The 26,134-nt window shown below is 46.2% G+C and overlaps 1 protein-coding gene across 1 annotated transcript in view; it reads right to left on the reverse strand.

Moving 5' to 3' along the window:
* Positions 1 to 26,134, reverse strand: part of PIK3C3 (phosphatidylinositol 3-kinase catalytic subunit type 3) — a 498,179-nt gene that overhangs the window by 264,886 nt on the left and 207,159 nt on the right. The window contains 1 exon segment of the mRNA XM_029581010.1: positions 8,951 to 9,018. Coding sequence (XP_029436870.1) covers positions 8,951 to 9,018 — 68 coding nt within the window.

Consider the following 26,134-nt stretch of genomic DNA (forward strand, 5'->3'; position numbering starts at 1 on the left):
GACGCCGCGGCAGCCAAACTTCCAACACGCAAAGAGGGAGTCGCCAAAGAGGTAAGTTGGGCGTAGTGGAGATATCGGGCAGCGACGGTCGCAACAGACCTTTGCCGATACATGTTTCTTGAGATTCAGTTCTGTGTCTATCCAGATTCCTAGGTCCTTGACTTTGTCATTGAGTTTGATGGTGGTATTATTTGTTTGAATGGTGTTGTTTGAGATAGTTGTGGGAGTTTTTCTTTGGATGAGTATGTATTTCATCTTGTCCATGTTGAGACAGAGTTTCAATTGGTTTAGGAGATTTTTTTATTTTATTAAGGTATGAGGCAGCGAGATTGAAAGCATTCTCGAGTGTGTCAGTTACTGGTATGAGAAGTTGTATATCATTGACATAAATAAGGTAAGTGATGCCAAGACTCGAAAGGAGTTGACATAGTGGGAGAAGGTAGATATTAAATAGTGTGGCTGATAGTGTTGATCCTTGTGGGACTCCGGTCTCAAGAGGTAATGATTCAGATTTGGAATTATTGATCATTACTTGGAAAGATCTGTTGTGTAGAAAGGATTTGAACCAGTCTAGCGTTGTCCCTGCCAGGCCGTTTTCCACTAGTCTGTGTATCAAGCATTTATGGTCTACCGTGTCAAAGGCTGCGGATAGGATGAGCAATATGAGTATGTGGCTATGTCCTTTATCAAAGCTTCTTATAATTGTATCAGGCAAGGTGAGAAGTAAGGTCTGTGTGCTGTAGTGTTTCCTGAACCCGTGCTGTGATGGGTGAAGTATGTTGTTTTGTTCTAGGTGATCATTGAGTTATTTGAGGACTGCCTTTTCGGTTAGTTTGGTGAGGAGGGATAAATTAGAGATGGGCCTGTAGTTATTAAAGTCTAAAGGATCTAGATTCTTTTTTTTCAATATGGGTTTGGTTACAGCCATTTTCAGGTTGTCAGGTAGAGTTCCTTCTTCCAAAGATTTGTTTATGATGTTGGTGATTATTGGTGTGATAGCATGGGATATTTCTTTAAGGGTGCGTATTGGTATTTTGTCTAGAACATGGTTTGCAGGGTTTAAGGTTTTAATCAGTCTTTTGATTTCTGTGGTTGAGACATATTCGAAGGAGGACCATAGAGTTATGTCTTTCTTGTCTAGAGTTGTACTTTGGAGGGGGATATTATTAATGGTGTTGGTTATTTTATTGATTTTGTTTTTAAAGAATTTGTTATGGCTACTAGTTAGTTTCATGGACAATTCTAGGCAGGTTACAAAAAATTATCATAAAACATATAAAAACAAAATATAAAAGGCAAAAAAATAAAGTGTGTAGAAAAAGGTTTTCTTATATCTCAAGTGATTACAAGCTGATATTGCTTTCCTTCATGAAAGTCACTTAGACTATAAAGAAGCAATGAAACTGTCCATTGTGTGATTTGAAGTAATTGTGTTTTCTCCAGCAACAGGGAAGAAAAATGGGTGTGTGATACTTTTCTGGAAACCCGAATGGTAAGATACTTGCCCAAGAATAAGATAATGCTGGGAGATGGTTTTCCAATAAAATAAATAAATAAATAAATTCTAGAATGACTGATGAAGAGGAAATTAAAAAGTAAATTTGCAGTCTGAAGGATGCTGCAAATACCAGAGGTCAGACAAACCAAGTTCAGAAATCAAAGATTGTAAAACCAACTAAGACCTTGTTTTCCTTATCCAAAGTTAGGTCTAAAGGAAGATTAAAATAGAGGTAAATTTCCTTGTTCAGCCACAATTAAAACCAGATGTTTAAAAAAAAAAAAAAAAAAAAAAAAAAAGGATCATCTACAGTAATGGCAAGAACAAACAAAAAAAACTAGCTTAAAATCAATCAACTATACTAGGATGTTAACTCATCTCCCAGCATGTTGAATTAAAGAATAAAGAAATGAATGTTGTTGACATAAAGCCAATACTTGACACCAAGGGCCTCATTTTCTAAAGTATCGCAAGCCTGTGATACTTTAGAAGATGAGGGGCGGGGGGCGTGCGCTAGCCGGCAGCGATCGCACCGTCACGGTGCGATCGCTGCCGGTTTCGCATCCAATAGCACCACCATAGGAGGTGTAGCTTTTGGGAGCGAAAGCTGCAGTGAAAAGGCACTTACCTTTTCGCTGTCCGCGGTGTCAGCGCAGAGTCGGCCCCGGTGACGCCCCGACGACTCCTATTCCGGGGCCAACTCCGCCCCGACTCCACCCCCATCCTGGTATCGCACGTTATAAGGGACTTTTCGCGTGCGAAAGGTCCCTTGTCGCGTGTGAGCGGCGTGGAAAATGAGGCCCCAAGTCTTGCCAGCAACCTACAAACTGGACTAAAATAAATGCTAAAAAGAATGGCTGACAATGCTCAGCTTTGAGGTGCCCCTGTCATCAGGGGGTACCATGAAGAGACTGCATGATTCATCCTGACTTGTTGTACCTTATCAGAAAGATAAGAGCAGAACCATTCTAGTATTATCTCGATACCTATCGCCTCCAATCAAGACAAAATTGATCAAGGGTGTCAAATCCAGCAGGATTATCTAAAAAGGTCTATACATAATGGGGCAAATTTTAAAAGGGTTACATGCATAATATATAATTTGATAACTCTATATGATTCACTTTAGGATTCAACAAAAACACATAATTGGCTGGGGTTTTTTTGTTTTTTGTTTTTTCTATTTATCAGTTTTACAAATATATCAAGCATTTACTTGAACAGAAATACATGCTTAGTAACTCTTAAACAATCCTCAAGCAATATCACTATACTCATAGGAAGTGTTATCCCTACTCAACAAAACATTATAATACATAAACCAATCAATAAATTCCTCTGAGGGGGGGTTAATCACATTTTTAAGTTACAAAGCATTATTCAAGCCCACAAACGAAGATCCAAGATTAACTCAACCTTAGGAAATATAAATTAAACAACAATCATGGTAACATGGGATACAGCTATTCTTTATGGTAGATCTGAAGTTACATCTCTTAAAGTGAACATTCAGGTCACTGGAGAGGAAGAAACCACTGTATTCTTTTTACTAGATATAAATGAGATTAACTGGGATGGTTGAAAAAACAAAAAGAAATTACCTTGGTGCTTAATCAAGCACTTACAAGGGAATTTTAAAAGAAATAAACATCCCAGATCCAAAACTTGAAGTTTCAACAGAAGGAATTGTTGACACCTCTTCTGTGTCTACCTCGAGAAGTCAGGAAAAATCTGAACTCTATGATTGAGAAACAATTCTGTTTGATGGGAGAAATACCTTTTAAATACCCACTCTCTATCTGCTTCAAGTAAAAATACAACAATTAAAGTTGACGGTACAGCTATGTTTTCTTCCAAATGATCAAGAACTGCTGAAATGTCCAGCTTCAGAGATTCCCTTGGGACCAATACCTGAAAATTATCAGAATCAGTCTGGGTTTTCTTCATCGGGGGAATATAGTAAGCTTTAGAGATAATGGGCAAAGTTTCCTCAGAAATTTTTAAAGCCTCCAACATATATTTTCTCCAAAGCTCTTTTGGTGCCATGTAAGGTAGCTTAGGGAAATTAATACATCTTAAGTTCCTTGCCCAAATTTGATTGTCCAAATTCTCAAATTCCTGCTGCAAAATTTGGTTTTCTTTTATCAAATAATATTGGATGTTGCTTATGCTCTCTGTTTTTACCTCCAAGGAAAACAATTCTTGATTATTTTCAGCTAAGCCTTTTTCAGCTGTGAGCAATCTTCCGTCCAATTTCTCCACATTTTTAATGGTTTGTGAAATTTGCAGTGAGATGTTGTTGTTAGTCACTTTGATGACCTCCCAAATAGTTTTTAAAAGAAAAGATTTGCGGTCTTACCAGCTCAGAAAATTGTCCAATACTCTCGAGGTCTCCAGAAGTCTGCTCTGATGTCTCCCTTCTCCGCAGCTGCTGTTCCACTTCTGGTGTAGCTTCTCCTGCGTCCCGACCCGGATGGAGTAACTCTGAGATACTTTTCCCCATCAACACAGGCTCCGGGAGGGATTCTCGTGGGGCACTCAGTTCCAGTGCCTCCTGTTCCCCTTGTAGTTGACTGGCACGTCTCAGCACGGGATTCGCTGGCGGCGTTCTATCCTCCAGTGAAAAGGATGTTAATAGTTCAGGGCCGGATTCGGACTCCTCTTCCCTCCAAATTTCGGCCAGCAAACTCATAACCGGAGCTTCTGCTCCCCGGTGTATGTGGGCGTCCATAGGGCCTACTACCACATGGGTCAAGGGAGGCTCCGAAGCTATACGCTCCCTTGCCCTCCTTTTGCAGCTCGAATGTGGCATAGGAATTCAAGTTCAAGGCAAGTTGGAGAGAGACGCTCATGAACGTCTAACCACTCTGCCATCTTGGATCTACCATAATTGGCTGTTTTGACAGTGAAGTCACATATTCTTCAACTAATGACAAATTAATGATCTTAGCCAATGATCGCTTATTTTATTTCATAAAGCCTTCATGTTAGTCACTGAACAGAGATTAAGAGAACATGATGAAGCATTCATTGTATTTAAATGCTTAATACATTTTGAGCTATTAATTTCATCCAATTTCTCCCAGCATGCTGAGATTACATCATTTCTGAGATATGAAGATAGGAACTCCACACAGTAATCAAGGGGCAGTAGAGCAATAGATCGATACAGAGGCATATTATATAACCAATTTTGATTTTCTATTCCTTTCAGAATAACTCCTAGCATTCAATTTGCTTTTTTGGCTGCTGCTGCATACTGATCTGAGGATTTCTATGTATTGCTTCAATGATTCCAAGATCTTTTCGCTGAGTGGTCACTCCTGTGTGTACATATAGCTAGGATTAGATTTCCCACTGGGGTAGATTTTCAAAGGGGTATGCGTGTACGATACGCGCGTACCCCCTGAAAACCTACCCCAAACCCCCCCTGCGCGTGCCGAGCCTATTTTGCATAGGCTCGGCAGTGCGCGCAAGCCCCGGGACTTGCATGGAGGGGCGTGTTGGGGGGCGTGCTGCGAGTGACGCGGCGTTTCGGAGGCGGGCCCGGGGCCTCCGGATCAGTCCCTGGGTCGGGTGATGGCGCGCGCAGATTTACGCCTGATTTCCGCAGGCGTAAATCTGCCAACAAAGGTAGGGGGGGGTGTGGGTTAGGTAGGGGAAGGGAGGGGAAGGTGAGGGGAGGCAGAAGGAAAGTTCCCTCCGAGGCCGCTCCGATTTCGGAGCGGCCTCGGAGGGAACAGGCAGCACGCGCTGGGCTCGGCGCGCGCAGGTTGCACAAATGTGCACCCCCATGCGCGCGCCGACCCCAGATTTTAAAAGATACGCGCGTATCTTATAAAATCCAGCGTACTTTTGTTCGCCTGGTGCACGAACAAAAGTACGCCGGCGCGTACATTTATAAAATCTACCCCAGCGTGTATTACTTTGCACTTCTCCACATTAAATTTGTTAACTTGAGAAATTTTAAATTAGAGCTGTTTCGATCTATCCCTTATGAGTATAGAATTGTGTAGTGTAACCAACTAGTTAGAGAACACCTGGAAAGCAGAGTTGCTTATATGTAACAAGTGTTCTCCTAGCATCAATAGCATGGGATATTCTTCGTGTTTGGGTACTTGCCAGGTTCTTCTTAGTGTTTGGATACTTGCCAGTTTCTTGTAGCCTGGGACATCCTGGAAACAGGATGTTGGGCTTGATGGATCCTTGGTCTGGCCCAGTATGGCAATTTCTTATATTCTTATGTCCTCCATCAGGAGTTGGAAAGGAATTGCTTGAAATAATTCGCACAAAACTCACAAAGGTTAGATCCTCCGGCGGGGACCAGCGCCTCTCATCTGGAGGGAATGGGTCCAAGGGAAGATCCTCTGAGTCATCAGAAGACAACTCTGAGGTAGCATCCCCCCAGGGATAATATGGGCATTCACCTCACTTAAGTCCTCTAGGGATCCACGAGGAAGGCCCCTGCCCAAGCCTCTCGGTTCTGGTACTAAAGGCACCTAAGGGCATCAAGGGCACTGACGATACTGAGATCCCCAAGGGACCGGGGACTATACGTGGTACCAAGGCACCTGACATTGCCCCGGGCCGCAACCCATCATTCTCCTCAGAGGAACTCACAATGGGAATCACTCCAGAGGAAGGAGGTCCCAGTGGCCGCTGGGCTATCAATGGACACCCGGGCACCGGTAGCTGCTGCGTGGGCAAGACGGTCAGCAGGATGTCGAGGCGCTCCAGCAGCAGCAGTGCTAACAAAGCAGGTGCGGGCTCCAACACTGGTGGAGCCAGCGGCTCGATACCCTGCAGGGCTCAGAGCACCCCCCCAGTTGTACCCTGCGATCCAGCTCCTCCTGAAATTCCATCCAAGACAGAATGGATGGATGGAGGAGATGGTGTCACCAGAACTTCCTCAGAGCCCTGAGGGAGCTCGGTGCCCAGCACTGATATCGGTGGGGACCCGCTGAGACTCCCAGGTGCGATGGATGTCGATGCCTCCTCTCCACGGGGTTGCTTTGGAGGCATCACAGTAGCCGCCGGTGATGACCCGAGCTCGGTGCCGTACGATGACAGCGACCGGTGGCAATGTTTCCGAGATTTCCCTCGGTGTTCGGCCCGGTCTTTCCCCGCGCAAGGATGGAGACGATTCTGATGTCCTGGAGTGCGACAACACCGATGACGGCCTATTCCCGGCCCCTCTCTCCTGAGAGAGTCTGACAGAGGAATGGAGATCGAGGGGTCTGTAACCATAGGCCTTTGGGTGCTGAGGCACCAGACGCTGAATTTAAAGGATCACCAAAGACATTGCCAACAAAATCTGCCCCCTAACAACCAAAGAACTAAACCCCTCTCATAGCTCTAGAAAACCATGGTACACCCCCAAACTAAACTTAAACACGATCTAAGAAACATCGAAAAGAAATGGCACAGTAATCCATTCCCCACACTTCAGGCCTCATACAAAACAACCCTTGCCCTATACAGAACCTCTATCCTTAGCACCAAGCGCAACTTCTACGCTGTCAGAATTCACAACTTTCAATACAACGTCAAAGCCCTCTTCTCCTATATTTCCGACCTCACCAAGACTGCTCCCCCTTCCATCCCTGATAACGACACCAAATCCATGTGTGATGATCTTGCCCACTTTTTTCAGGACAAAATATCTAAGCTTATTTCCAGCTTTCCTCCCTCCTCCTCCTCCCTCCCAAACACCCCTGCTAAAATCCATCACGCAACCTTAGACTTCTTTGAGCCCACCTCTTCCACCAAAATAGAAACCCTCCTTAAGAAAATTAAACCCGCATCCCATCCCACTGTTACCATCCTCCCTAAATACCTCCTGACAATCCCCAACCTAATATCCAAGCCATTAACCAATATCATCAATTGTTCCATCTCTTCTGGTTATGTCCCCCTCCTCTTTACAGACTCTTTACAAGCCATTGTCAAACCTATCCTTAAGAAACCTAATCTCAACCCCTCCGAACTGTCCAACTATCAACCTATTTCAATCTTCCCCTTTCTAGCCAAACTAATGGAAAAAAATTATCAACATCCAACTCTCTGATCACCTTGAAGAATACAATATATTACACCCCTCTCAATTTGGCTTCCGCAAATTCCGCAGTACCCAAACTCTCCTAATCTCCCTCACTGACACCCTCCTTAAAGGTATGGATTACGGTCATTCCTACATCCTTGCCATGTTAGACATCTCCTCCACCTTTGACACTATCAGCCACAAGATTCTCCTAAACCACCTATCTGAAATTAGCATTGCTGGCACCGCCCTTCTCTAGCTTAAATCCTACCTCAATAATAGACTCTACACAGTCAAAATTGGTAACAGCGAATCTGAACCCATCAACCTAACCTAACCTATCTCATTCAGAATCCGCTATAAGAATCTCACCATCATACATAAGACACTACATAACCATGACGTTCACTGGCTTGACGACTCCCTTCACTTCCATTAGACCCACCAGATCCACATACAATGGCTCACTATACATCCCCCTCACTAACCCCCCCCCCCCCCACAAGAAAGAGCACTATCTATAGCAGGACCCTCGAACTGGAATGACATGCCTCCAGACCTGTGGCTGAAACCCTGTTCCCACAAATTAAAAAAAAACAAAACTAAACTAAAAACCTGGCTCTTCAAACAAGCTTACACATAACACCCCCCCCCCCCCCCCAGCTCTCTGCCCTTCCAACACAAAGCTGTATTTATTGACTCTGTAAATTCCTAGTTTATAATGTATATATTGACTCTGTAAATTCCTAGTTTATAATGTCATAATGATATAATGTTATATACCTATTTTCTCCTTATCCAGGTCTACCTTGTTAATTTTCCTTATGTTCCATTTTATGTACTGCACAGTTCTATTTTCACATATTGCTTCTTCACCTGTTACATGTAAACCGATATGATGTCCCTCGAACATCGGTATAAAAAAAGTTATAAATAAATAATGGTATAGAGTCAAATCTTCATTGAGGTTACTGTGCTGTTTGTACGTCTCACTCTGCATGAAAAACTGGCACCTAAACACTAAACCACCACCAACACCTCACCTCGAGCTTTTAGATGTTCTTCCTATAGAGGCAGAAATACTTGATATCTATGAGAGCCTTTTAGTCTCTCTCACTCAGCATGAGATGTGAAATAGGAATTAACACGGGGCGCAAAAAGTTTACCGCACCACGCAATACTACCAATGCGAGGCGCTATGTTATCAAGTGCTGTGGTAATTCTAAAATTTCCATAAACACTCCCCTTTTTCTTAAAGCTGGTGTTACCTAAGCATTATTATACCATTTTGAGGAATCTAGGGGTTAGATGTGTATACTTTTGCAAAAACAAATCCCTCCAACCATATGTTTTGACAACGTTATTAAACAGAAAGTAAATTTTTATATTTTTTTGAAGTTGCTTCAACATACCAATATAAATAATTGGCCAAAGTGGAATTCTTGCAGGCCCTTGATATCAGAAAGGTGCAGAGGTCTTGCTGAAGGGAACAGAAAAGATAAAGAGAAACAAACAGAAAAATTGAATATGGTACAATAAATTTTCGCTGTAAAAAAAAATGGTGATCTAGCTAAGTTAAACTGTTCTATGCCAGATTTCTAGAGCTACTACACAGCAGGCAGCACTACAAAGACTAATAAAAAAAAATGCACTAATAAAAAAAAATGTTAAAATGAACATATATAAAATGAGTATTATTCTAAGATATTTCACTGTAGCTTAGCTTTTATGCATCCAATCAGAGAGCATTTTTGGAGTGTACGTTCTGTGGCCTACTCTAATGAAGATAATGAATTCTGAATTACAATGTGACTATTAAAACTAAAGCATAGAAGTCTTTTTTTTTTTTTAACTTTTTAAATTTCCCTCTTCAAAGAGGTATACATATCAGCATAAACACCTAATATAGAGCACACTGATAAAAGTAACACCTACATTATTAAAAGATTGCTGTTAAGTCTGAGGATTTCCCCCATCACTTATGTAGGTTAAATATAACTAAAAATGATATGCTGTGGTTATTAAATCAGATCAACTTAACATAAACAAGCTTTGAACTAATCATTAAATAAAATGATTAGCACTAATAATTTAATCATTAATTTCTCCAAATTAATTAATTACTAAGGATTTTCTCCTGCTCCAGTTTTGCATCTTATACTTCATGCACAAGAACTAATAAATGTCAAATGACTCATTTATTCACGAATGGCTTTACACTCAATCACCTCTCAAAGGACAGGGCTAATAATGAAATATGTCTTAATAGCTTCTACCATTTCCTTTTAGTGCCTGCAGAGACTAGCATCTATTCTCGGTATAAGAAAAGATATATTATATTCTCAAGTATCTACTTACAACCATGTCTTCTCTAGTGCACAAGCTGCACCAAGACCTATATTGTGATCAAGTATAAGACATTTCAATATAATGAGGTTATATTTTCATATGCGGAAACAGGGAGCAAAGAAAACCAGATAAAAATTGGTTGTTAAAACAGTTTTTGATTAAAAAAAAAATTGTGTTTCCAAGTTATAAGCAAGAAGTTGTTCTCCAGCAATCTGTTCCTTTAGGCAGGCAGAACATGAACCCAGGTCAAGCTAAGATTAAAATAAGCCAATCCTTAGAAAGAATTTAAAACAGGAATGTAAAATCCGGACAAAAATAAATGGGAAATGACAAATCTTTAACAGACCATTCACAGGCTGATGCTTAGCAAACATTAGAAAGACAGATCCTCTGTATGCAGTGCACAATTTCAAAAGTATGTATCACAATTGGTAATATTTAGCCTTCAACATTCAAAATGTTACAAAGAGGTGGAAAGCAACTTTGCTTACCACAAACAAGGTTTTCCATAGGCAGCAGAATGAATTAGCCAAGACATGTGGGTAACGTCATCTGACATCTCTGAATGGACCCATCTCTCTAGTTTAGTAAAGTTTTACAACCGAATATGAGTGGGAATTCCTGTATGTGTGCTATGCTGCCTCTTGAGTACTTCAGTCAATTGTACAGCTTAGCTTTAGCTAGGTAGTCAATTCTCCAGGGAGACAGATGGGTATTAAGTGTAGCTAATTCATCCTGCTGTCTATGGAGAACCTCGTTTACAGCAAGCAAACTTGCTTTCTCTGTTGACAGAGTACTTACTGAAAAAGCAAGCCGGAACACTCATGGAGAGTGGACTACTGGGTGAACAGACTGAGCAAAACTGCTTGCCTAAAGCTACTGTTGCTTCTGGAGAGATTGACCAGACATTAATAGGACGTGAAGGGGTGAACTGATGACCAAACTGCTGCTTTTCAGATGTCTTCAGTAGACACAGCTCTTAGTGAGCCACTGAGATAGCCATAGTTCTTACTAGTTGAGCCTTGACACAATCTGGGATCTGGAGACCAGTCAGAGCACAACAATGTGCAATACTATCTGAGGTCGATGCAATACAGTGCGCTCACACGAGCACACTGTTTAACCCCGCTGACAGACATGTGTTAAATAGGCGCTAATTCACCCCTAATACAATAGGGGGATTAGCGTCTATTTAACCCGTGTCTAACGCAGAGTGAATGAGACAGCGCTCATCACATGCAAATGAGGCCGCATTCAAAAAAATAAATGTGCGTCTCAGATGCACATTTATCGCTCAGATATTAACGCCTGCCTAGAGCAGGCGTTAATAGCTGAGTGCATGTAAAAAGTACAGAAAAGCAGAAAAAACTGCTTTTCTGTACTTCTTCAGTAAAAAAACAAACAAAAAAAAAAACCTTGGCAGACCGCCGAGTTATGAATACCGACGCCGGTAAACTCGGCATTGGTTTTCATAACCAGCCATCTGCCAGAACTGAAAATGGAATTTAAAAAAGGCTTTGACAAGTACCTGGAGAAGTCCATAAACTGCTATTAAAAGAAAATTATTTCCTTACCTGCTAATTTTCATTCCTGTAGTACCAAGCATCAGTCCAGACGGTGGGTTACGTCCCCCATCCAGCAGATGGAGTCAGACAAAGCTTCGGAGGGTGCTGACATATCAACCAGTGCACCCTCCCTAGATCCTCAGTATATAGAATATCAAAGCCAGAATAACAAACTAGAAAGGATTGGATCAAGTGTATCTGAAAGTAGATCAAATGATACAAACAATTGCAACTTGCAAAGAGAACTGTCGAACAGCCTCGAGGAACGGAGGCGAAAGACCAACAGAAAACCAAAAATAGCAATGTAATGGCAGATCGAGCAGGCAAACCCCAGTATCCCAGCAGTAACCGGGAGGGCGTCTGGACTGATCCTTGGTACTACAGGAACGAAAATTAGCAGGTAAGGAAGTAATTTTCTTTTCCCTGTACGTATCATGATCAGTACAGACGGTGGGATGTACCAAAGCTTCCCTAAATCGGGTGGGCACCTGAAAGCCCTGCTCGAATGACCCGGTCGCCAAAGTATCCGGAGGTTGGCAACTGTAGATGCAGACGATAATGTCTTGCAAAGGTATGCAGTGTCTTCCAAGTCGCAGCCCGACAAATTTCCTGAGATGAGACGGACTGGGATTCCACCCAGGAGGTTGCTTGTGAACGGAGTGAATGGACCTTGACCCCCCACTGGAGGAGTCCGACCCGCACCGACATATGCAGTCACTATTGCTTCCTTGAGCCATCTCGTGATCATGGTTTTTGTGGCCTGTGACCCTTTTCGTGGCCCCGACCAGAGGACGAACAAGCGGTCGGAAGTCCTGAAGTCGTTAGTAACTTCCAAGTATCGGATTAGGCTGCGCTTGACGTCCAAATGTCGTAGAGATCTTGGCTCGCCGGCTGCAAAGGACGGGAGCTCTATCGTCTGATTCACATGGAAAGTTTGACACAACCTTGGGAAAGAAGGAAGGCACTGTACGTAAGGATACCCCGGTGTCCGTAAAATGGAGGAATGGTTCCCTGCACGAGAGTGCTTGGAGTTCCGAGATGTGGCATGCAGAGCTAATGGCCACCAGGAAGACTGTCTTCAGGGTGAGGTCCTTGATGGTGGTGTGGCGAAGGGACTCGAAAGGAGGACCTGCGAGAATCCTGGGGACCAGGTTAAGACTGCAAGAGGGGCAAGGGTCCCGGACGCCGTAGATATTTCGCCCCCTTGAGGAAACGGGTGATATCCGGATGAGACAAGAGAGAAGGGTGATCGGTTGACTGAATGAATGAACCCAACGCGAAAACTTGTACTCGCAGAGAATTGTAGGAGAGTCGTTTGCCCAGGTCGTCCTGTAGGAATGCGAGGACCTGGGGTATTAAAACCCTGCTAGTTTGAGTGTCGTGGTCAGTGCACCATGACTCAAAGACCTTCCAGACCCTCACATATGCGACCGAAGTGGAGGTCCTCCTAGCCTGTAGAAGGGTTGAGACTACCGCATCAGGGTAACCTTCAGGCCGCAAGACAGAAGCATTCTGCCTGGTCGAAAAATACCAGTCCTTGATGGAGTAGACGAGGAAGATGTCCGGAGCGCAGCGGGCTATCCTCTGCGAGGTTGAGCAAGTCCGCAAACCACGGTCGTCGCGGCCACCAGGATGACGGGCCCCCAATGTATCTCTGTTCTTCGTAGCACCTTGCCCACTAGAGGCCAGGGTGGGAACACGTAGAGGAGGAGATGACCCGGCCAGGGGAAAACCAGTGCGTCTACGCCCTCCGCCCCGTGTTCCCGCCTGCGACTGAAGAATCGTGGCGCCTTGGCGGTTTGAGGCGTTGCCATGAGCTCCAGGCAGGGTGTCCCCCAGCGACTGATGAGGAGCTACATTGTCTCGGAGAGAGACCACTCCCCGGGATCCAGAGTCTGTTGGCTCAAGTAGTCCGCCTGAATGTTGTCTACGCCTGTGATGTGGGAAGCTGCCAGGCGTGTGAGGAACCGCTCTGCCCACGCCATCAGGCGGGCTGCTTCGAGAGCCACATGTCGGCTCCTCGTTCCGCCTTGGCGGTTGATGTAGGCTACAGTGGTCGCGTTGTCCGACAGGATCTGCATTGCTCGATTTCTCACGAGAGGCAGGAAATGAATAAGCGCCAAACGCACCTCCCTCGTTTCCAGGCGATTGATTGGCCAGACGGCTTGCGCCTTTGTCCACTGCCCCTGGGCGGAGCTCCATTGACACACTGCTCCCCAACCCGTCAGGCTGGCGTCGGTGGTGACCACCACCCAATCCGGCATGTCGAGCGAGGTGCCTTGTGCAAGATGCAGTGGATCCAACCACCAAAGGAGGCTGGATCTGGCAATCGAGGGGAGAGGGAGGACGAGCTGGTAGTCCTGCGATATCGGTTTCCAGCACGAGAGTAGTGCTGCTTGTAAGGGATGCAGATGCGCGAATGCCCATGGAACTAGATCGATGGTGGAGGCCATGGATCCCAGGATCTGCAGATAATCCCAAGAGGTGGGCTCCAGAAGCGTGGTGAAGCCTTGGATCTGGTCTCGGAGAGATTGCGCTTTGTCCGGGCGTAGGAAACCTTGCCCTGAACTGTGTGTCGAAGCGCGCGCCCAAGAAATCCAAATGCTGCGAAGGCCTAAGACTGCTCTTGGTGAAGTTCACCACCCAGCCGAGAGATTGAAGGAGTTGAATGACCCGAGAGACTGTCCGCTGTCCCTGGGAGAAGGTCTTCACCCGGATGAGCCAATCGTCCAGGTAGGGATGGACTAGGACTCCCTCCCGTCGGAGAGCCGCTGCCACTACAATCATGATCTTTGTGAACGACCGCGGTGCAGTCGCCAATCCGAAGTGGAGAGCCTGGAATTGAATGTGCTGGTTGAGAATCTTGAAACGCAGAAATCTCTGATGAGCCTTGCGGATTGGAATGTGGAGATAGGCCTCTGTCAGGTCCAGAGAGGCGAGGAACTCTCCCTGATGCATCACCGCAATCACGGAGCACAGGGTCTCCATTCGGAAGCGAAGGACCCGGAGGGACTTGTTGACCTCCTTGACATCCAAGATTGGGCGGAAGGCTCCGTCCTTTTTGGGTACGATGAAGTAGATTGAATAATGGCCCGAATCTACCTCTCCGGAGGGGATGGGCGAGATGGCCCCGAGATCCAGGAGCCTGTCGAGGGTTTGCTGCACAACTTGTTGCTTGTGACTCGGACCGCACGGTGAGAAGAGAAATCTGTCCCTTGGGGTGCAAGCAAACTCCAATGCGTCACCGTTCCTTAGGATGTCTAGGACCCACTGGTCCGAGGTGATTTGAACCTACTCCTCATAGAAGAGGGATAGTCGTCCTCCGATCTGGGGGGGGGGGGGGGGGGCGAGGAGTGGGTGAGCCTGGCATCATTGGGGAGATTTGGAGGAAACCCCTTGCAGAGCCCCCTCCCTGGGTGGTCTGCGTCCACGAAAGGAATGGGGCTACGACTGTATTCTGGTGGATGGAGCCCGTGGCACCGTCTGCCGGGGTCCACGATAGCGGCGTTGAGTGTGGGGCCGACTCTGGAAAGAAGTGAACGATCGATTAGGCCGCTGGCAGTCCTCGGGCAGACGATGGAACACATTTTCCCCCAAAGACTTAATGATCTGGTCGAGGTCGTCTCTGAAGAGAAACTTGCCCTTGAAAGGAAGAGATCACAGGCTGGATTTGGAAGAGGACTCTGCCGACCAGTTGCGAAGCCAGAGGAGGCGCCTTGCCGAGACCACGGAGACCATGGACCATGCTAAGACCCGGAGCAGATCGTACAGAGCATCCGCTCCGTAGGCTATGATGCCCTCCAGGCGGTCCGCTTGGACTGCGTCCTCCGGCGGTCCGCTTGGACTACGTCCTCCGGCGGTAGTTCCTGGGAGGTGAGAAGTTGTTGGACCCAACGGAGTCCAGCCCTCTGTGCGAAAGAACTACAAATGGCAGTGCGAACACCCAGGGCCGAGACCTCAAAAACACTCTTTAGGTAGACTTCCAGCTTCCTATCCTGGAGGTCACGCAGGGCCGTCCCACCAGTGACCGGTATTGTAGTCCGTTTGGTCACCGCCGACACCACTGAATCCACCTTAGGAACCCTGAGGAGCTCCAGGAAGTCCTCTGGAAGCGGATAAAGTTTTTCCATCGCCCGGCCAACCCTGAGGGAGGCTTCGGGAGTATCCCATTCCCTGGCCAGGAGCTGTAGGAAGGTGGCATGGGTGGGAAAGGCCCGGGATGAGGGGCGCAGGCCAGCCTGAACTGGATCCCCTTTTTGTTAGAAGAGGCGACGACTGGTGCGGGGGGTCCTGGGGGTCTAGGGGAGGCTTGAGGTCCAGCTCCTGCAAGATATGAAGGATTAGGTCCTCTAGCTCATCCTTTTGAAAGATGTGAAGGACCCGCGAATCATCTCCATCCAGTTGCTTAGCGAGGAGCGGATCATCCCCAAGTGAAGACGGCGGATCTCCCCCCGGATCCGGGAGAGGGGCTGCCCCTCCCCCCGAGGGGAGGGCAAAATATATCCTGGGTGCCCCCTGGTCCGGCCCTGGTGCCCCCCCCCTGAAGTGCCCTGGGCCCCCCATGGGTGTCTCCGATAGCCGGGGAGCCTTGGCTGGTAGTGGCTCGAACCCGGAAACCCTAGGATTCTCCAAGCGCTGCAGGTAAGCATTGTGCATAAGCACAATGAACTCCGCCGAGAACGCGGGGGGGCCAGTAGGGGAGTCCCCCGGGGGTACCAGGAGAGCTAGCAAGGGAACCAGGGTAAGCATCAGCGGGGGTATGTCAAACATCCTCCCCTGCATCTCCTGATGGATGCTGCACGTTGTCCCCTGCTTCCAAAATGGCCACCGTTCCCGCTGAAAGCGGGGACGGGGCCGGCTCCTGCAGTCCACGGCGCGCTGGAGCGCGCGAAAAAGCTTTATCCCGTGGCAGGGAGGTGTCCTCCCCACCAGGGAGGCACCTTTCACAAAGACCCTCGTGTGACCCTCGCGACCCCGGGCCGCTGCACGCCGAGCAGCGGGCCTGCAGCATGCTCGGGGGCGACCGGGGGGGGGGAGGAAAAGGAGGGAAGTGAGCCGCTCGGAGCCGACAAACGAAGAGCACCGCGGGGAGCGGGAAAGACGCCTCCGCTGTACCCTTATCCCCGGCAAGTGACAGCAGAGGAATGTGCCTCTCTGCTGAGGCGGCCCCGAGGAATGCGCGTCTCGGGGCCACTAGGGAAAGCACGGCGAGGGGGGGAGGGGCTGGCACCACCAGCATCCACCGCCCTAACAGTAAAGAGGCTAGAACCTGTAGGAGAAAACAGGAAAAAAATAACAGAAAAGCCCGAAGGAGCCACTTACCCCACCAAAGGAGGGATGGGGGAAGGGAAGGTGCACACACAGCACTGCTTGCAAGCGATGAGAAAACTCCCACACAGAGCTTCTAACTTTCTTAAAACTCTTTTTTTTTTTTTTTTTTTTAAACAAACTTGATCCAACCTTGAGAACAGAAGAAGAAAAAATAGAATTGTGGAGAAAAGTCCATCAAACAGGGGAAGCACACGATTCCCCTACTCCTATCTGCTGGAGTCAGAAAGATACTGAGGATCTAGGGAGGGTGCACTGGTTGATATGTCAGCACCCTCCGAAGCTTTGTCTGACTCCATCTGCTGGACGGGGGACATAACCCACCGTCTGGACTGATCCTGGTACGTACAGGGAACCAAGTTTATTTAGGGAATAGCTCTTATTATTGGCCTTAGTAGCATGGGATGTATTTACTGTTTGGATACTTCCCAGGTACATGTATCTTAGATTTGCCACTGTTGGAAACAGAATACTGGGCTTGATGAATCTTTGGTCTGACCCAGTATAGCGACAACTTATGTTCTTCTGGGATCTGCTTTTCCCAAGCGCATGTTGTCCAACTAGCTAATAGAGGGGCCAAAGCAATAATTTTCGCGGAAAGCGGGCGCTGACTTTTCAGCACCCGCAAGGGAGATGCCATGCAATAGGCAAATTAGGGGGGTCACGCTAGCAAGGAGGCACTAGAGTAGCTTGTGCGACCTTAATGCCTCCTTGCTAACGTGACCCCGCGGTGGCTGCCAGTTATGAAGACTGACGCCGATAAACTCGGCATCGGCCATCTGCCAGTAATGAGTTTATCGGCGCCTCCTTGCTAGCGCGACCTCCTAATTTGCCTATTGCATAGCGCCCCCCTTGCGGGCGCCATGCGTGCGTTAAGAAAGCGGGTGCTGAAAAGTCAGCGCCCGCTTTCCGCGAAAATTATTGCATCGGCCCCTCTGTTAGCTAGTTGGACAACATGCGCTTGGCAAAAGCAGATCCCATAAAAACATAAGTTGTCACTATACTGGGTCAGACCAAGGATTCATCAAGCCCAGCATTCTGTTTCCAACAGTGGCAAATCTAAGATACAAGTACCTGGCAAGTATCCAAACAGTAAATAAATCCCATGCTACTAAGGCCAATAATAAGAAGAGCTATTCCTTAAGAAAACTTGGTTAATAGCAGTTTATGGACTTCTCCAGGTACTTGTCAAAGCCTTTTTTAAATTCAGCTATGCTACATCCTCTGGTGCACTGAGTGTTAAACAAAGTTGCTTATCTGTAATAGTTGTTCTCAGAGGACAGCAGGATGTTAGTCCTTACACATGGGTGACGACATTAGATGGAGCCCCAGCATGGAAAACATGTCAAAGTTTCTACAATATTGACTTGGCACACTGAGCATGCCCAGTATGCCCTATTCCCATGTGTCCATGTGGGGTCCCTCTCCAGTCTTATAACATATAATTTTATATATATATATATATATATATATATATATATGAAAAATTAGGAGAAAAACATGTGTAATCGTCCCAAGGGAGTGACATTGATGGTTGCGGAAATATGGCCCAACAGCCTCAACACATGCCAAGCTGACACCTGCTATCTCTCTGAATCTCTGCTGTGATGGTTGCCAAAGTGACGGCCCTTTGATGAGGAAGGAAAGCCTTGGCCTGAGCCACATCCAGCAGTGTTCCTATGAAGTCCAATTGAGGTGACGGGCCGAGATGAGACTTCGGGTAGTTGACAAACCCTAGCGACTCTAACACACGGATGGTCAAGCGCATGGACCTGATGGCTCCTGCCTGAGATGTGCTCTTGACCAGCCAATCATCCAGATAAGGGGAAACATACATCCCCAACCTGAGGAGGTGTCCCGCCACCATGGCCAGGCATTTTAGGAACAATTGTGGGGCTGACGCTAGCTTAAATGGCAACACACGGTACTGGAAATGCTGTTTTCTCATCACAAATCAGAGATAATTCCTGTGATGGGGGAAGATCTCAATGTGAGTTTATGCGTCCTTTAGATCGGGAGAGCATACCCAGTCCTCTTTTTGTAAAAGGAGGATTAAGGTGCCAAGGGAAACCATCTTGAACTTTTCTTTTTTTTAGAAATTTGTTCAAGGCCCTTAAGTCTCGGATGGGATGGAGTCTTCCTCTTCTCTTTGGAATTAGGAAGTACCTAGAATAGAATCCCCACCCTCTTTGCCCTGGTGGAACAGGTGGTCCAACCACTCTGACTGTTAAGAGGGAGGGGAACTCCGCTAGTAGTACCTCCAGATGCGCTACCAGCCCCCAAAACGGACCCGGAGGGCAATTTGGCGGGACACCCAATAACTTTTATTGATACCCTTGATGGACGATGGAGAGAACCCACTGATCCGAGGTTATACTGGGCCACTGGTTCGCGAAGAAATGCAGCCTGTCCCCAACCAGGGGTCCATTGTCCTTGTATGAGTAACTGGCCTACACTCCCTTATGACCTAGTCAAAAACCCCTCCCTGGAGTTGATTAAGGCGCTGGATGGGGACTGGGAAGCTCCCTGCTGCCTGGGATGGCAGCGGGAGCCCTGATGGTATTGATGGGAGTAAGGGGGTAGAAGATAGTACTTCCTCTGGTGAAAGAAAGGTTTCCTCTGTCCTGTTCTCGCTGGCCTTCTAGATAAGGAGGACAGGCCCAGAGTGCATCACCACCGCAGGAGAATCTACCGTGAAAGGAAAAACTTACCAGAATCATGGAAAACCCTGACTAAGAACTCTATGAGGAAGCCACTTCCTTTTCACTTTCTCCCCCCGTCCTTCACCTCTGTTTTTCCCCTCCCCCTTTTTTTTTTCTTTTGCCTTCCCTTTTTTCCTTTCCATTTACCCATCCTTGCCCTCCCCGTCTACCCTTCTTTTTGCTCTCCTTCCCCTCCCCCTCTTCCCATTACTGTACCCTTTTCTGAATGGCTTATTTACAGTCAAATGACAATCCCCTTTTGGCACGATTTTTCTCTATTTTTAGCATGACTGTACAGCTTTTCTTGCTACACCACCATTCTATATACTGTCGAACAGACCATGTAAGTATCGGTCTTTACACCGATTGCTGTTCAGCTTTTACCCTCTTGTCTCGAATATTTCCATGGATGTTCTTACTCTTGACAGTTCAAAGAATTAAACATACAACTTCAAAATCAGAGTCAGCGTTTTCATCCTTCCATTAAGCTTTCTCTGCCTCTCAATGGAATCCCGCTCTTTAAAGGTAACCATTTGAGCCATTTTTGTGTTTCCCTCCTGCTGGGCATGGCATTATTATTGTATTTGATATATTCTCTAACTTAGTTACCTTGTCGGACTTCCTTGCTAATACATCTAATCATAAATCGAGACCGGCACCCCTAGCCAACCCATGGCAATAACCCTCTTCTCTGTGTTTTTCAAGATTGTATTTGTTTCAATGCCGGTATCGGGTTCAACTTTCACATAACTGTCTCTTTTCTTGGTTTACCATTCATAAAGAGTTGACAGTTCATTTTTCTATTTCCTCTAATTTTAATCAATTTATTTTCTAGGGTTGATACCTCTTCCCTCATCTTGGTCAGCTCTTCCTTGTCGACCTGCAGCACACGTCCAACCCCTTATGATAATTCACTGGAAAATGTTTCCTCTGCGTCTCTTTTCTTCCCCCAAATACACTTTTGTTTTTGTTTCTGCCTTATCTTAATCTCCTCACCATCATGTTTGCCTTGCAGTATTTGCACATCAGAATTTCACTTTGAAGCAACCACGAAATTGCCGTCCTGCACAAGTACAGTGAAGATTTCGTAAGCTATTTTTAATTGTTTCACTGGTACTTTAGGACCCATCCCGCCATGCATCCTTTTTCATTTCCTTTTTGCTTTTCTTTTGTGCTCCCCAGATTATTTATAGTCACCTCAAAACGTTTGTTTACATTTGAGAGCTTCCACTTTAAGGTACATATATATATATATATATTTTCTCCTCCCCTCCCCCCTTTTCTTTCTTTTCTTTACCCTTCTCTTCCTTCCCTTCCCTCTTTCCCCCCTCCCCTACCTTCTATTTCCCTTTCTGTCTCTCTTTTGCTCTCCCCTTTTCCCCTTTTTTTTCCTTCCCCATAAGTTTTGAAAATTAATTAATATGTCATCCGCTTGATTTGTTGTTTCAAATGATGTTTTCTATTTACCCATTTCTCTCCCTCCGTCCCGTTCTTTTTCCATGCCTTTTTTTTCAGGGGGGGGGGGGGGGGCGGGAGGGTCTGTATACATGTGCTTTTAAGTAGTCTCTTTCCTCAGTTTGTTGTCTGTAAAGTTTTTTACCCTTACGTCTGGTGCTAGCCATCCTGTTCAATACCATATATTTTTTTCTTGTTTATAGATTTACACAGTGTTCGGTCCCCCTGACGCAGCCCTGATTCGAAACACAGCCGTATTGGGGTCCTCGCTTTCACACTACAAACCAAAATTTCCTTGACTAATGTACACCACTGATGTGATTGTATTTACAACAAAAGTTCTTCTTGCTGAAGTGTATTGACCAGTGATTTATGTCTGCCACGCATTAGTTACGTTGCATTTGCTCTATATGTGTGCTCTGTTTACTCCGCAGTTCTCGTGTGACTCTGTTTTTCTTCACCATTCCTTTCCTAATAAATCTTAACATTCTGTTTCAAACTCTTTATTTACAAACGGCATACAAAAGTAATGTATGAGCAAGTTTGCTTGCCGTAAACGGTGTTTTCCATAGATAGATGAATTAGCCATACTGTCTGGGTACGTCCTCCGTGCCACTAGGTGGCGGAGCACTCAAAGTCTAGCAAAGTCTTTTAGCCAGGTACTCCCTCCGTCCTGTATAGTGACAGGATCACCTCAGGCTCCTCAGTCAGTATCAAAGCAAGGTAGGTATGCTAGAACTGTCCGGGGAGGCGGGTGGGTCAGCATGGCTAATTCATCTATCTACGGAAAACACCGTTTACGGTAAGCAAACTTGCTCTTTTCTCGTAGATAAGCAGCTGAATTAGCCATGCTGTCTGGGAGTCCCCAGTTGACGTATTGAGCTGATAATTTGTGTAATTTGGTATATACGAGAGATTGAGGCAGACAGTTCCAATGAAGGTTGTGTATGTGTGGAACATGTGCTCTTCCGTAGGATAGTCCATCCCATTATTGCATCCTCCGCAGTTTGTTTATCAAAACAGCGATGGGATGTGAAAATGTGCAGCGATGTCCCTGCTGCCGCTGTATAGAGGCCCAGAACGGGAAACTGATGGAGATGGCCATCGGGTTGCAATGGCATCCTCTTGGTGTGCCTTTGGATTCGTAGGTAACTTTTGTGATCTTTGTTGATAGTAAATTTGTATACAGTTCGATAGGCACGTAGATAGTGTGTGTTTTGTCACTGGACGTCCTTTAGTGTTCGGGCTGAACGACAGAAGAGCTGTGAAGGTCTGACAGGTGAATGAGTGCACTGTTTGTAGTAGGTCTAGCATACGTTTATAGTGCAAAGTATGACATTTTTTGTCATTCTCAATTACATGAGGATTTGCATGGAATGTGGGCAAGGTGATGATTTGGTTGATATGGAAAACTGAAATTCACCCTTCCATGGCTGTACTGTTTATGAGCGATATCGAAAATGACGATTGACTATTGGTTGAAAAGGTAGAAGTATTAGGTGCATAATGATAATGTTTACGTCCCATGGCGCCAGTGGATTTTGTTAGGTGGACGTGGGCATAATAGTACCTTCACGAATTGGATATTATATTATAACATGAAATAGGTTTTCCATTGAGATGAACATGGCAGAGAAGCCGTTCAGGAGGGCAAGTTAATGGGTCAATACCCATTGTTGAAAATTAAGAAGTGTAGGTGACCACTTCCTGTTGTAAGAAAATCTGGTTGATTGGTGTCTCGAGGAACGCAACATATTTGAGATCAGGAGAAATGTTTAGGTGTTGGTATATGACCCATTCAATCCCCATGCCGTGAGGCGTAGGGAGAAGTGAAGAGGATGTAGGAGAGATTTCCTTGTCCTAGTTGAGTATGTGAGGACTGCTGCCCAGAGGAAAAGGGTCGCAGATTGATGGGTGTAGGAAGTAGCTGCCCCATAGTTACGTGGCTACACTGGCGCAATCAAGAGCAGATTTGCTTGGTCTTCGATGCGTATCTGGAACGTTCAAGGGATGAGTGGTAGCAGAGGGAACCCCTACCGTAGATTGTGAGACCAATTGACGAGAAAGTGTCTGAAACGATTTCCCATGGGCTTGTGTAAACCGAGTAGAAGGTGTCCAATCTCTCTCTCTTTTTTTTTTTTTTTTTTTTTTTGCAAGAGGGTAATGGAAGGATGACTCAATTGAGAGTATGTGCTGAGACACCTTCTGATGTATTTCCCAGTCGTGGGGATAAAATATTCTGTTGAGCTTGTCTACTCTGGAGTGTGAATCTCATCAGCTAAGTTTTCTGCAGAGAAATTGATCGTTGATGAGTCTAGTACAGTATATGGACTGTCTGCTTGTAGAGATTTCAAACCCTGAGCCTTCTTCCTTGCGATGTAGAATATTGCAATCTGGTTGTCTGTATGAATAATTATTATCATTCTTCGTAGGGAGCCTCCGAAGGATCGTAGGGTGTCTTTTTTTTTTTTTTTTTCAGTGCCCTGAGTTGTAGTAGGTATGTGTTGCGCATGGTTGTATGTGGCCCATAGAACCTGTGTCGCTAATTAGTGTAGTTGAGTTCTCCAATCCCCAGGAAACATGTTCTTGGTGATATGTGCTGATGTCGCAAGGGCATAGGAGCATTTGTAAGTTGTCGGGAGTAGCCCCCAGGTAAGGCCGTTGTTCATGCTGTTGGTGAGAGCAATGGGTAGAGAATGGATGGAGACATTGAATGCATTGGTTCCTTAGGTTCCATTGCAGGGGATGCATAAGCAGGTGTATCTGCAGGACCACATAAATGAATCTTGTCCTGTGGCCTTGGATGGGTAGGATTTGGCCAGCTGGTAAGGATTCAGGCAGAAAATGAAATGGATCGCAAAGGTACCTTGGCTAGCTGTTACAAACAGATGTCGGCCAAGCAGGAAAACAATCCCGATGCTATGCTGTCGAAAAGGGAGTAGCACCATGCCCTGCTTGGCAAGGATTCTGAAGCTAGTAGGGACTCTCTATGAGAGTTCCTATTCCGGTTGACGGAAGCTAAGTCCTGCATGTCAAGCGGAGTAGTGTTAATGAAGGTTAGAGCGGGGGAATGCAGCCAAAGTGCGGCGAAATGAACAATGGAACAAAATAAGTAGAAGACACTGCTTCGCACGAAGATGGTAGGATATGGGGAGTTTAACAAATCCCCCGATGGCCCGTGGAAGATGGCAGAAGTTCGAGAACATCCCCATTTTCCTTGCAAAATTTAAAGTTGAAGTCGACACAGGAAGTCCATGACATTGAACATGGTTAGTAGAACGATATAGATAAAAATTTGTTCAGGTGAAAGAAGGATGTCCCCTGCCCGTAACTGGCGATTGCATTGGGCAGTCGGAGAGAGGTAAAAGTTTGGATCATGTCTGATGGTGTGGTACACCTAAGAATGCAGGAAGACTGTGCTTTCCGTGGCAAGGATTGGCAGGATGCACAACTATGGATTTTCTTTTTCTTTTTTTTTAATAGAAAATAAAGAAGGTATTGTGAAGTCTCATGTTCTGGGAGAGAAACTGAAGAAGCTGGAGTACTGCATGCAAGACTTCATTCCATAACAAAAAACAACCCTTTCTCCAGTGACGTATATAGTAGTGGCCACTGGAGAGCCTTTTAGCGAAATGGTAAGACATGCAATGTCCGCTAGGCAGGGGGCTGGAAAAAGTGAGACCTCTGTTTTTTTTTAGTCTATGTGCAAGGAAGTTAGTCATCCATAGGCAGGAAATTCCTCCTTCCCGGTTTTTAATTTATTTCTTTTGAATTTTTTTTTTTTTTTTTAATATTCAGTGTGGGTCCTCAAGACGAATTCGCTGAAGGAGATATTTCTCACTCGCTGTAGTAGTTAGAGGAAGTATTACTCCAAAGAGGAGTACTTGAAGAAGATTTCTGTATGGAATGACAGCAGGAGGGACTTTTTAAGGCCATGTATACCGTCATAGCAGGGTCCTTAATTTTTTTTTTAACGAAGCATGCATCAGTAGCATGGATCTTCTTAGTGTTTGGGTAATTGCCAGGTTTTTGTGGCCTGGTTTGGCCTCTGTTGGAAACAGGATGCTGGGCTTGATGGACCCTTTGTCTGACCCAGCATGGCAATTTCTTATGTTCATCGACGGCACTGAAGGTCAGTACCATGATCTCTGGCGGCGCAGATGTATTGCGCGGGATGTAGCGAGGTACTTGACCACATTAGTACACGCTGGCTGGTGTTGCCATGTAGGTGTGATCTGTCGATGTCGCAGGATCACGCACCGGTGCGCCCCAATTGGTTTGGTAGGCAGGCGTGGCAGCAGGGTGGCGTGCTTGTGGGTGCGTCGCACTATTAAGGTGGACGCGTTGGTGAGCCTGTGAGCTTGTCCTCAAGTTTTGGAAGTGCTCATGGTTCCATAGAGACTGCGCTCCCATGTTTACTGGTTTGTTTGTTTTTTTCGTGCCCATGTCCTGGGCTTTCATCTGGTTGAGGTACGTGTCTGTTTTTTTTGAGTCGCACGTGCCTGTTATATATTGTAAGGTATGAGATCGCGTAGGTACTTTAGCGCGTCATGTATTTATTTATTTATTATAATTATTTTTTTTTTAAATCGGCATTCATATCGTGCTTTGGCACGCACTACGCTTTTGTACACTGGGCGCCTGGCGTCACTCTGAGTGCCTGGCATCCGTACTGGTGTGTTCGGCGCCCTTGTCCCCACTACCAATGGCGCATCTGAAGTCAGAGCTAATGGTCGGCGTGCTGTCAACGGAAGCCTTTTGCCTTGGGGAAAAAAAATAGCGGTGTGTCGCTGGTTAGGCTGATGTAGAATACCTGCGGGACAGCTTGGCGGCTGGACGAGATGAGGGAAGCGTCAATGCGCGGACCGACCTATTACGTCGACGCACCTCGAGTCGATAACCCAATGCACCGGCGCCTGCATTGATGGTTCGGTGCTGGCGCTTTTTGCGATGGCACCTATGGCAATGAACTGGCGCGTGCCGATATTATGTCGGGGCTCCAACGTCTGCATCGATGGGCTCAGAGTGCCGACGCCTGCAATGATGTGCTCGGTGTGCCGACGCCTGCTCCGGTGGGCTCGGCGCGCACGGTGCCTGTGCCGATGGCCGGCGCCCGCACCGATGAAAGGCGCGGACAGAGCCTGCACCTATTGTTGGCGTGCCCGGCATTTGTTTAGATGGTTGGCACGCCCAGCGT

The sequence above is a fragment of the Rhinatrema bivittatum genome, chromosome 1 (genome assembly GCF_901001135.1).
Source record: "Rhinatrema bivittatum chromosome 1, aRhiBiv1.1, whole genome shotgun sequence".
Taxonomy (NCBI): domain Eukaryota; kingdom Metazoa; phylum Chordata; class Amphibia; order Gymnophiona; family Rhinatrematidae; genus Rhinatrema; species Rhinatrema bivittatum.